This window comes from Columba livia, chromosome 3, assembly GCF_036013475.1.
Source record: "Columba livia isolate bColLiv1 breed racing homer chromosome 3, bColLiv1.pat.W.v2, whole genome shotgun sequence".
Taxonomy (NCBI): Eukaryota; Metazoa; Chordata; class Aves; order Columbiformes; family Columbidae; genus Columba; species Columba livia.
The window spans coordinates 61,668,240-61,679,960 of NC_088604.1; the positions used below are offsets into that span (position 1 = coordinate 61,668,240).

At 41.0% G+C, this 11,721-nt stretch overlaps 1 protein-coding gene across 2 annotated transcripts; it reads left to right on the top strand.

Annotated features, from left to right (window-relative positions):
* Positions 1-3,584: 3,584 nt before the first annotated feature.
* Positions 3,585-11,271, top strand: CCDC28A (coiled-coil domain containing 28A). 2 transcript variants are annotated; one of them, XM_065057185.1, is made up of 6 exons: positions 3,585-3,834; positions 4,649-4,843; positions 7,721-7,884; positions 8,828-8,982; positions 9,558-9,580; positions 10,582-11,271. In XM_065057185.1, the coding sequence occupies exons 2-6, from the start codon at positions 4,686-4,688 to the stop codon at positions 10,634-10,636; spliced, it is 555 nt and encodes a 184-aa protein (XP_064913257.1). In that variant the 5' UTR covers positions 3,585-3,834; positions 4,649-4,685; the 3' UTR covers positions 10,637-11,271. The 2 variants fall into 2 exon arrangements, with proteins under 2 accessions (XP_064913257.1, XP_005509475.1); XM_005509418.3 differs by lacking the exon at positions 3,585-3,834 and adding an exon at positions 3,861-4,193.
* Positions 11,272-11,721: the final 450 nt, after the last annotated feature.

Genomic DNA, 11,721 nt, shown 5'->3' on the forward strand with positions numbered 1-11,721 from the left:
ATTTAGTTGCCTGATAAATACACACCCACCTTGTTATGCTGCTGGTCATAAACAAGAAATAAGTACTTTGTTTCCCATGAACAGGTATCTCCCATATGACACTCTTTTTCGAAAGGTGATGCTACAGCAATGTTGTGCTTCCATGAGTACAAGGTGCCACCCTGTGAAATACATCTGAGACTAATTATAGAAGCTAAAGAACCAGATGCTTTCATCACTTTCTTGGAAGCCTTCAGAACCCACTTGCCATCGCATGTTAACTGAATAGGGTTTTCAGAAAGAAGAATCTGATTTTATTTGCATGCATATCTCAATACAAAGTACAGACTAACTTCTTTGAAGTTCTTCTTCAAAGCATCTTCAAAGGTAGACCTCTAGTTTGTAAAGAGATATACATGTAAATAAAATCAGATTGAATTAACTTTTAAATTTGCTTCTTTAACAATAACATTGTTCCTATTATAACACTGTTCCCCTTGGAGGACTTCAGTCAACAAGTATATAGAGACTCTACCACTGTAATGCTTGTTGGTGTTGTCAGAAAAAAAGCCTTATAACAGAAGAAAAAAGCATCTTCCCAACTGTGAATCATTACCACAACACAAAATTATGCAAAAATCTCAGCTAAACTGAGATAACCCAAAATACACTTTTTGTTGTTGTTGTTTCTGGTGAATTATCTTCATTTGATTCCAGGCAACAGTGTTATCTACAATAGGATTTGTACTATCAAATCAAGACCACACTACCTTTGATTCTTTGCTCCTAACTTACTATGATATTTTATAATAAATTAATTATTCTCTATAAAATTATTTTGACTATGAAAACATACAGTAAAGTCTGATGCCTTCCCAATTATCTGCCCTTGTAGGCTCTGCTAAATCAGGTATAAGAAGTAATTGAGATATTTTAATAATAATTCTAATGTCATGTAGTGCACAGTGGTAACAAATGTACTTGGAGCAAAACATTACCAGTATGCTAAAATTGATTGCAGGTCTTTTCTGGCGTGTCCCAGGGAAATTGCACACTGGTTTTATTAGAGTAACTAAGTTAGTGAACTTGATCCCTCAAACTGAGAGACTAAACTGAAGCAGGGTTGACTGTAGAATCCAACTGCTTTCTGAATATAACAGTAATTTTAATTTTAAAATGCTTGTATTAGTGATGGAAAGATTTTCCCTTTATTTAAAAACAACCTATAAGACATTTTATTTCATCTGCTTTGGTAGAAGTAAAGGATACCTAGTCACTTTCTGTCCTGTCAAACATCTTTGCTTTATTCTGCATGCACAGAATACCATTAATCACAGGGGAGAAACCAAACCACACCTCTACGTATAATACAAACTGCAAGGTGGATATACTTACTTGCTTACATAGCATGAGGAACGACCTGAATGAACAAACATTTTCAAAATTATCCTGCAGAAACAGTATGTATTTAACACAAATCTTGCAAATATCTGCACAAATGTGTCTGTAAATCTTGCTTTTTCCAGTTTTTGTAGCCCCCCCATATATATATGTGTGTGCGTATATGTGAATGAGTTATTCTACTTCAGCATCCCTGTGGCTGAGAATTTGTGACTGGCTTACAGCCTGTGTGAATTTTGCTAGCTCTTTTTTCCCTGTAATGCTTGCCAAATTAGGTATCAGAAGCTTTTTGTACTAAAGAATCAAAAAGACAGTAAACAACGGTTTCTGCTTCTCTAACTTTTCCTTAAGTCTTGTACCACCACCTTTTTGTTTAATGTGTCACCAATGTTACAGTTTTGTTTACTCTCACTTGTGCCTTTTTTCCTTGCAGTTTACATATAAACACCCCTGGATTGTTACGCCCATAAGTGAACTGTCAGTGTATCAGTGATGGTCTCTGGTGCAGATCTCTTGCAACAGAATTGTTCGTAAGATATCAGAACTGATCCAGCTCCCCAGACTCAACCTGTGTCTTACTACCAGGACTTACAGTCACTAAAGAATTACCTTCAGTGGACATTTGGTCCCTGTCATTCACCCGAGAGTCACTGCAAATGCAATCTCCCTTTGACAGCACCCCTTTTTGGACTCACAGTGGCCATTGAGTCTTGGAGCTGCCATGTCCAACATAAGTCTTGCTGAGGCCCTGTTATATCTTACAGCCCTTGAGTTTAATTCAGTAAGGCTCAGGATCGGGACACAATTGGAGAACTGAGGTTTTGGTATCATAAAAGATCTAGACAGAAGGTAGAGAGGCACCCTAGCCACACACCTGTTAAGCCACGCAATAGCTTTATAGTGTGACATATCCCTGCAAACATCAGTAAATCTTTTGGCCAATGTTTTCACTGTAGGTGATGCAGATTATACCACCTTTCACAGCTGGTGTGTAAATGCCTGATAGCTTTCATCAGAGACCACACAGTTACAAACAACATATCACTCAAGTAAAAACTAAGATCTGAGAACTAAGAAATTAAAATTGATAGACAAACTGTAGAGATAGTTGATAAGCTCATCTCTTCAGGCAATAAACTATTGTCAAATGCACATAAAACACCTCGAGCTACCAGCCATAGGTGGGAAAGGCTTGCCAAGCATTCAAGTCCACAAAGCCATGAACGACAGGGAGCACTGAAGAGACAAGTGATGACCAGAAATAAAATGTAGTTCCTCTACAATAGAAGCAGCACCAGGAAATAGACTTCGGAGAGAGTGTGTGTGTGAACTTACTAACTACTAAGGCTAGATAGGCACGGCCTGTTAATGTTGCCTGCATTGAACGTCTCTGCAAGCCAGCTACTCAAGAGCAGAATGAAGGATGGAGAAAACAGAGCGCTGCATCAAATTTAAACGTGGCAGCAGCGTCCTCCTCATTTAACTCGGGTCAATAACCCCCCGGGTATATCTGTCAAGGGGATGAAACTGCATGACAGGGTGCTCCTTGTTTACCAGACCTATTATTTCCCCCTGTTGCGTCTGAACGGAGCGCCCAACAGCCGCCATGGGAAAGGCACCGACCAGCCGAGGCAGGAAGAGCTCCCGAGCGCGAAATGACGCTGCCCTCTGCAGCACAGGGCCCAACACTGACGAGAACCGGCCTCTCACCAAACTAGATCTTCCAGCTACCGAACTCATTCACGTTCGAACTGCTGTATCTCGGCAGGTGACAGAGACAGAGCTTTCGAAGTCCCACGGGGCGTGAAGCGCACTACTGCCGAGGCGGCGACAACCCCTTTTCAAACCGTTCTGCTCTCTTCTCAGTTTTTCACGTATTAGAGCTATGGAATCTGTTGTTTTACCAGCATTTCTAGCACGGTCAGCGACGCTCCCGTGACGAGCCTGACACATGTGCAGGCGGCTAACGGGAGGGCTCCAGGGCAACGGTACAGCCCGCAGCCACCCGCCGTGCCGCCAGCGCATACACAGGAGCCAGCGACAGCTGTCCCTCCCAAGAGCAGCTGTGCCAACAAAGACCCGCTGCCCCTCAGAGGCAGCTAGCGACCCCGGCCCTTCAGCCGTTAACGTCTGCCCCAGTTCGCTCCACCCCGCAACCCGTCCCAGCGCGGCCCCCGCCCGTACGCATGCGCAGAGAAACGCTCGGCCCCTCCCAGCACCGACTGACGTGCCCCGTGCGCGCTCAGAGTGGCGGCCGTTTGCCGCGGAGGGCTCTGGGAATCGTAGTCGCCTTGCCCGCCAGGGGCGCGCCGCCGCCGGCAGGGGGTGTGGCTCCCACAATGCACCTCGCGTGACCTGCGCGCGGGGCTGAGCTTGCCCGTGCCCGAGGGGAGGAGTGAGAGCCGGCGAGGCCGGGGGTCCGCGCGCGACTCCGGGGGCGGGGCCTCCCCGCAGGTAGCGCGCGGCCGGGGGGCGGGGCTGGGGAAGGGGCGGGGCCTGCGCTTCGGTGGCCGTTTAACGTGCGGCGAAGGGAAGGGGCGGCGGTTGGTGAAGGGTCGGAGCGGGCGGATGTGCTCCCCGCGGAGGGAGCCGGGAGGAGGCGTGACAAGTGTCTGTGCTAATGAAATGGCGGCACTCAGCAGGAGCTGTCAGCTCCTAAGAGCAGGGGTCGTCTCTCCGGGGGTGGTGGCGGTGGGCCCGTGGCGGGCAGTGACCCCTCGGTGGGTCCCAGAGGCGCCGTCGTGGAGCCCGCGTTGCCGCCCCCGCGGGGGACTTCTCGGAGGAGACCTTTCCCCGGGCGAGGAGATGATTAGGTAGCACCCAATGATAGCACATATAATACTAATAATGACTTTGCATCATCTGAGTTTTGACAAGGCCGTTGCCTCTCCCTTCAAAGGGGGTTATTTGGCAATCCTCATGCCACCGTCGTTTCTCAGTATTTTGATTGGTGTGGACTTTGGTAGTCCTGGTGTTTTCTAGCAATAATCCATGGGACACAAAGCTTGAGATCATATTGGGGTACCTGTTGGCTGATGCTGATGCAGAAGATTCTAATTCTTGCCTGTTTGGCTGATCAGGCAGACCTTGGCAGCTTCTCATGAAAACTGGATTCTCTAGTTTGAAGAAATGAGTGACTGCTCATCTTTGAAGGAACTGTGAAGCTGTATTTCCATGCACCATGACCTGTTTTTTTTTTCTTTGCTTTTATTGTAAATGCTAGTTTTAAAGGATGTTTCTTTCTGGTTCTTTTTTCTTCTCTTTGGAGGACAAGAAATTAGTCTAGATGTGGTAAAGGGGAAGAAATGGAAGAAAGGAAAATCAAGAGGAGAAGCCCCAAGTCATCTACCAGTCACCCTGCTCAGGTTTCTAACTCCAAGAAAAGCTCAGTGCCAGCCAGTAAAAGTACAGCCTTTTCAAATCCTGCACCACAACCTGCGGTACAAAAACCAAAGTTAAAACGGTAAGCTTGGGAGCATCTTGCAAGCTCAGTGGAAGTAAGAGCCGGAAACCAAACAATGCTCAGACAGTCTAAAAGGTGTTTCGCTGGGAGAGAATTAAAAGAGCAAGCTTCAGACTCATGATTTTCGAGTGAATTGTGTTTAATGCAAAATAATGGTTATTTTACAGAAAAGGGAAGTGCTCAGGGCTCTTGTAAGCTTTATAAAACATTACACAGTGGTGTAGACTCACACCGATAAGAATTTTGCTGGAGAGATGATAGCCTGATGTGACTGCTGAATGACAAAAGCTGGGTGATCAAATATAGGTATTGTATGGGAGAGAGCAGAGGCCCAGTTGTACAGCTGCGAGGAACAAATAAAATACCACATGACTGCAAGGTTGGAACTGACAAATTAGGGCAGGAAATGAAAGATGTAAATTGAACAGGATGAGCTGGAACTGGAATTTCCTGGTGTTTTTTGTTTAGGAACTTAACAATGGGTGCAGCAGTAGCTCCCAGGCTGTACTCATGTGCAGCTCTTCAGAAAGCATCGTTTTGGAATATTTTGTGGGTTGTTGATGGTGCATCTATTTCAGTTTGAGAATGTTCGTTTTCCTGCATGTTAGAAAATATATTTCTTGGTTGTCGCAGATACAGTAGATAAATGAGTGAAGAGGGATTTTAAAGTGCTAGCTAGAGAGAGGCAGCTGAGTTTATTGATCTGTAAGTATTGGCTGAAGATTAAATAAATGAACTGTCCTCTTTGGCACAGATAGTCTGTTTCAATGAGCCAGTATTGGCCTGATGGAAACATAATACATTTCAGGGAAAATGTGTTAATATTTTGAGGGAAATAATAATAAATACTAATGTGCTATAAATTGGTGGTGCCTGCAGCTGACCGTATAGTTTATTAAGGCTCAACACTATTCTGGAATGTACTAGAAATTGATTTCTTTTAACTCACAACATTGTTTAGAGAAGAAAATTTCCTTTTTGTTTTAAGTTTTGGAAAAGGTCATTCTTGCTCAGTTGTTAAGTGAAGCTTACAAAGCAGTGACAATACAAACTATTTCTTGAACTCTCCAAGCAGGAGAGGTAACTGATGTAACAACGTGAGGATGAACTGTGGTTATGATAGCACAGTAGAAGTAATTCATTTTTATTTCGTCTACAAGAATCTAATGAAATAAGTTTTCCAGGAGCAGTAATCATAGAATCATAGAGTAGTTTGGGTTGGAAGGGCCCTTCAAATGTCATCTCATCTACCCCCCTGCAATGAGCAGGGACATCTTCAACTAGATCAGGTTGCTCAGAGCTCTGTCCAGCCTGGCCTGGAATGTTTCCAGGGATGGGGCATCTACCACCTCTCTGAGCAACCTGGGCCAGTGTTTCACCAATCTCATTGTAGAAAAGTATATGTAATATATCATATTAAACTTCACATACAGGCTGAAAAGATCTATGACCTTTCTGGCATACAAACCTTTCTTTAAGTCTGAAATTGAAGCAGAAATAGCCGAAGTTAAACCTGAATTGAGGTGTGTTGCTCTGAGCTGAACCAGATATGCTAATTGTTGGACCATTAGTCATTCTAGGATATAGACTGTGAACTATGTAGTCTATATGATGTTTAGAGACTACAGAAGCTGTTAGGCTGGAAAAAGAATGATTATTTCCCACAGGAAAGAGAATTTAAGTCTTGCAGAGCATGGGAGTATTCCAGGGAAGAGTGGAGCTTACTATGCCGTAAAACGTATTATCTTCGCTAATTAAATAAAGACTCTTTACAGAAGCTGTGATTTTATTATTTTTTTTTCTTTTTAATATCCCATAGTATTCAAAATTTTAATTTTTAGGCTCAAAATTTTTCGCTGAATCAAATTCTGAACAGACTCACCATGAGGCTGCAGAAGCAGCCGTGCCAATGTGAGAAAAATGCTGCCTGCATACATGGATGGGCAAATCTGGGATGAAAACAGCCCCTTTGCTGAATTGTAATAGGTTAGGATGCAGGCTGTCTGTCTCTAGGTCAGAGTTGGAATATGCTACTTCTTACCGGGAACTGAGTGTTTAGATTCCATATTGATTGCATGTTCATTTGGATTTATAATGGTTATTCATTTTCATTTGTGTAGTTTCTCTGTTCTGTATGAATTTTACATTGAGAGAAAATTGTAATGATCCAGGAATTTGGATGGTTTTATTGCTGAGGGGGCTGTAGAGAGTTGTTTGTTTTTGTTTTTTTTTTTGTGTAACATTTGTTCAGGCATGGACTAGTTCCATGTTCCATTTAGTATGTGTTAGAGGACTGCAAGATTGCTTTTGATGGTGAGTTTTACAAGATTGGGATGTTATCTTAAGATGGGAAGGAGCTCGAGGAAAATCTATCTGGAGGCAACGTCACCTTCCTGTATAGGTTATAACAAGAGGTTTTCCACACTGGTTGCGCTCTGTCGGTGTTTGTGACAAGAGAAGCATATGATTGTTGAGGGTTTTCCCTCTCTGGCTTAAGGAGAGTTTGGGTGATTTTATGTAGATAATGCCCGTGCACAATTGTTAGGGAATGGGCCTCTTCAGATTATTAAGATAACCATTGCATACAGGAGCTCCTTTGTTTCCCACTTTTAACAGGAAAGCAAATTGTTGGAATCTTTCATTTTGCAGTATCAAACTGTCAAGGTAGTGATGATGTTGTTTATTCTTAAGGCAAACTGATCCATTTTTCAACTTAAAAGCAGTGATGGAAATACATATTATATATTTTTCATTTCATTTGCGAAGCCCACATGTGCACTTGCCTTACATTTCAGATGCTCAGAGTAAAAGCAGGAAGTAATATTTTTGTTTCTTTTTGTTTGCTTGTTTTGGTTTTGTTTGTTTGTGGGTTTTTAGTGTAATAAAAGAGAAAGCCAGACCTCCAGGAGGTGAAGCAAAAGGGGCACAGGCAGCACCAATCCAACATTCTTTTCTCACGGATGTATCAGATGTCCAGGAAATGGAAAGGGGACTTCTGAGTCTTCTGAATGACTTCCACTCTGGCAAACTTCAAGCATTTGGTAAGTGCATGAATTATTTCTATACAGTAATTGTTTTTGTAGCTATACCATGCCAACATTTGTAAACAGACTACCAGCTTATCATATTCATCTCTACTACATGAAATAAGGTTTAACATAACAGATCTTACTGCATTTTTAAATAAGTCCTATTGTACAGTTGCCTTTGGTGGGAGATGATTCAAATACCATTTCGTTGTTCCTTCCAGCATGGCAAACCAAAGGCAGTACCTTGGCTTATGGATTTAAGATACCAAGTTTAAAGTCACTTAGTTTATGATAGTATAAGAACAATAAGTAGCTGTATTTAGCACCTGTTTTTGCAGCATATTAACACTTTAAACTGTTGGTTAAAACTTTTCCATAAATGCAAGGTGCATTTTACCCATCTTACTCTTCTGTCTTAGCATCCTGTTATTCTTACTACTTCACAGCTGATGGAAGTTTCAAAAAAACCCATGACACTCTTCATCCATTTTTAACTTGTACTGTGTAGGAAGATGCATACATGCTTTTGCAAGCCTAGTGTTAGGTCAGCATGTCTTGTTAATTCCACACTGATCTTAAAATAGAAGCTGAGAATAGCATTAGTTACAAGAAAGAAGCCCCCAATATTTATCAAAATATGAAAGGTTTATTGTGATCGTATTTAAAGTTAAAAATATAGGGCCTTCCTAAATCTGAGAGAAATTCAGAGCAAGGAAAAAACACACGTTCTAAAAACAAGTTCAGTACATTTGATGGTTATTGTAAGTTCAGCACAACGGAACACCAAACAGGATGACAAATTTCAGTAGTGAAAAAGGGACAAATCATTGAGAAAGCAAACTAACTTGTAAATTTGGTGTTTGAATTCATCCTCTCTAATGTAAAATGCTGTGTCTTCACATCTTCATCTGCTCTCTCAGGTTTCTTCATCTAAAGCTGTTGCTTATCCTCTTAGGAAATGAATGCTCCATAGAGCAGATGGAACATGTGCGGAGTATGCAGGAGAAACTTGCTCGACTCAATCTGGAGCTCTATGGGGAGCTGGAAGAACTTCCTGAGGATAAAAGAAAACCAGCCAGTGACTCCAACCTGGACAGGCTGCTGTCAGATGTAAGTAGTTGGAAGGCAAAACAGATGGGAGTTTACCCACAGCACTTGACTCAGGAAAACACCACTACTGGGTGGGCAGTGCTTTACAGTTGAGGAGAATATAGTTCTGGAATGAACCAAGACATAAGCTTTGCCCTCATCTTGGTTTTGAGAAAACACAGTACCTTGTTTTTTTATAGGCTGCTGCTTGTTTGGTGAGTGGAGCAGTCTGGCTATAAACTATGTGAGGCTGTAAGCCTGCTTAGAGACAGCCAGTGTAAAAGGAATTTAGAACTGTATATTATATGCTTTCAGTTTCTCCTTTCTTTAGTGTATTTCCATAAAACCTGAAAGTGTTGAAATTTCTTTCAATTTCCTGAAACAGGCAGATTTAAATTTAATTTGGGACTTGGCGCTGTTGCTGTATAATTCAGTGCAGGTCTGCTTTGCTTTCTGTAACAAAATCATAGATTTCAGCCCAAACTATTAGTGATTTGCTTTATTGTTTTAATCTATTTATTTCATCCTGTCAGCACAGTTGTTGCATTTGACTAATTGAAATGCCATTTCTCATACTTTCTACATTTATATTGCAGCTAGAAGAACTGAATTCATCTATGTATCCTTTTCCTTTATAATTATTGTTAACTGTCATCAAATTACAGTATATTTCCCCAGTAATTGGTGTCTTTACCAGAGTCAAATCGCTTCAGTGACATCCTTTCTTTTAAATTAGTGCTCAATTTTAGGTGCTTCCAATACATAAATGGCTGGATCTTAACACTTTTAATTACAGGCTGTTTTTTCATATGACTACTTGTTTTAGCTGGCATGTTCCACTTCAGGCAATATGTTGGCCGTCAATGGCAAAGTCTTTCTACATGTGTCTCGCTGAGACATTCTGGAACAAATATACAGAATGATATTCCTTGTATAGTATTGAGAAGTGTTCTGTCACTTTGATAAATTAATCCTATTACCTTTTAGTTTTCTCTAGAAATATAGGCAGCTGTTTATCACTGTGAGTAGTGGACTGATCTAATTTTGTGTTTCTAGGGTCAGACTATGGTTGAGTCAAATACTTTGTAATGAAGGGGTGCTCTTAGCCCAGCCAGAAAATAAAGCTCAATGTCTCAGATTGTCTTTTGCATCACACTTTTGATAAGCTAAGAATACAGTTGAGGGGTGTTGCATTCAGTTGAAACTACAGTCTAGTTATTTCTCATGTTACGCACTTTGTATGCATTGGGGAAGGCGAGACTTTGGTTTGGGACTTAAGATACTGTACTTGGTATATACATACTCTGTGTCTGTGGAAAGTTGTTTAAGGCTTGGTCTCATAACCAACACAAATGGAATGTGATAATAATATCATATAATAGTAATAAAAATAATCTACAATCCCCCTTGATCCACCAGCTAATTCTGGAGGTATGTAATGCTTAAGTCTCATTGAGGAAGATTAATCTTCTGGTTGAGAACTAGCACAGGACTTAATAGAACCGAATTAATCTGGACTGGTGCATACCCATCACAGCACTGAGCTTAGTTTTGTGTAACGCTATCTTGTGTGTACTTTCTCTATATGTGCAAATGTTTTTCCTTAATAGTTTACATCAGCCAAAAACTACATTTAGCAGATGCTCAAGATATTCCAAATAGTGCCACAGGCTGAAAGAACAGCTTGGTCAATTTGGATTCTCCCAGAAGTCTTTCTTTTGTTTTTCCTGACAGTGGAATCTGGAACAGTTGTGTGGTTTTGTTTTTTAGTTTTACAAAATGAGGAATCAGAGTGGAAATAGAGTATCTAGAATTTTAAGTAGATTGTTGTGACACTGGTTTTTATTATTGCCTTATTTAACAGAAAAATTGGGGAAACATGCAAGGACATTTCTTCTGCTCAGTGTTGTTCATATGGTTGGAAATGATATATGTATATAAGTTCATTAGCTGTTCTTGTTTTTTTCTGAAGGCAGTGATGATGCTGCCTTTCTGATCAGTATGTAGACAATCTGCACACTAGTGTTTTGTTGATCAGTGATGCCACGATTAATTTATTGTTAATGAAGTAAAACATTTTAAATATGACATATTTAGAAAAGTTACTACCTGTTCAGCTGTGTTAAGATGATACGAATTCTTGCATGGTCTGAATGTTTGCAGAGTTTACTTTTTTCATTATCATGGCTACTTATAAAGTGTGACTGATTTAGAGCTAGCATGCATGCTAGCAGTCCATATAATTTGATCAAGTATTGTGAAATTCCAAAATTGGGTGAAGTTATTGTTCAATAAATCCAGTATGTGAAATTTTGTAGTCATTCCTGTGTTATAGCCTGGTATTAATTGGTATCATCTTTGTGTTCACAATCAGAGAAAAACTTCTGTATTGGTGTAAAATAAGGCTGGTCACTAGTAGAGTTGCATTCCTACGAGCAAAATGATATTCTTTATTCAGGAGGAGACCTGTGCCCTCACTAGCAACTTATTGCCAGTGCAGTATATTGCAGTGGTCTAATGTGTGTTGTCCCCAGACCCCACTTTTAACCAGGAGTTTTCATGGTTTAAGCTATTCTACAACCCTGATAATTCTTTTGGGGCTCTGCCATCTAACTGCCTAGCCTTATGACCTTAAACACATTTCAAATAAGTTACAAATGTGTGGTCTGGTGCATGTCTTGATCTCTAAATGTCTGCAGCAATTTATGCAAGTACATAATGCATAGGTATAATTTGAGATACGGACATAAATACCTTTCG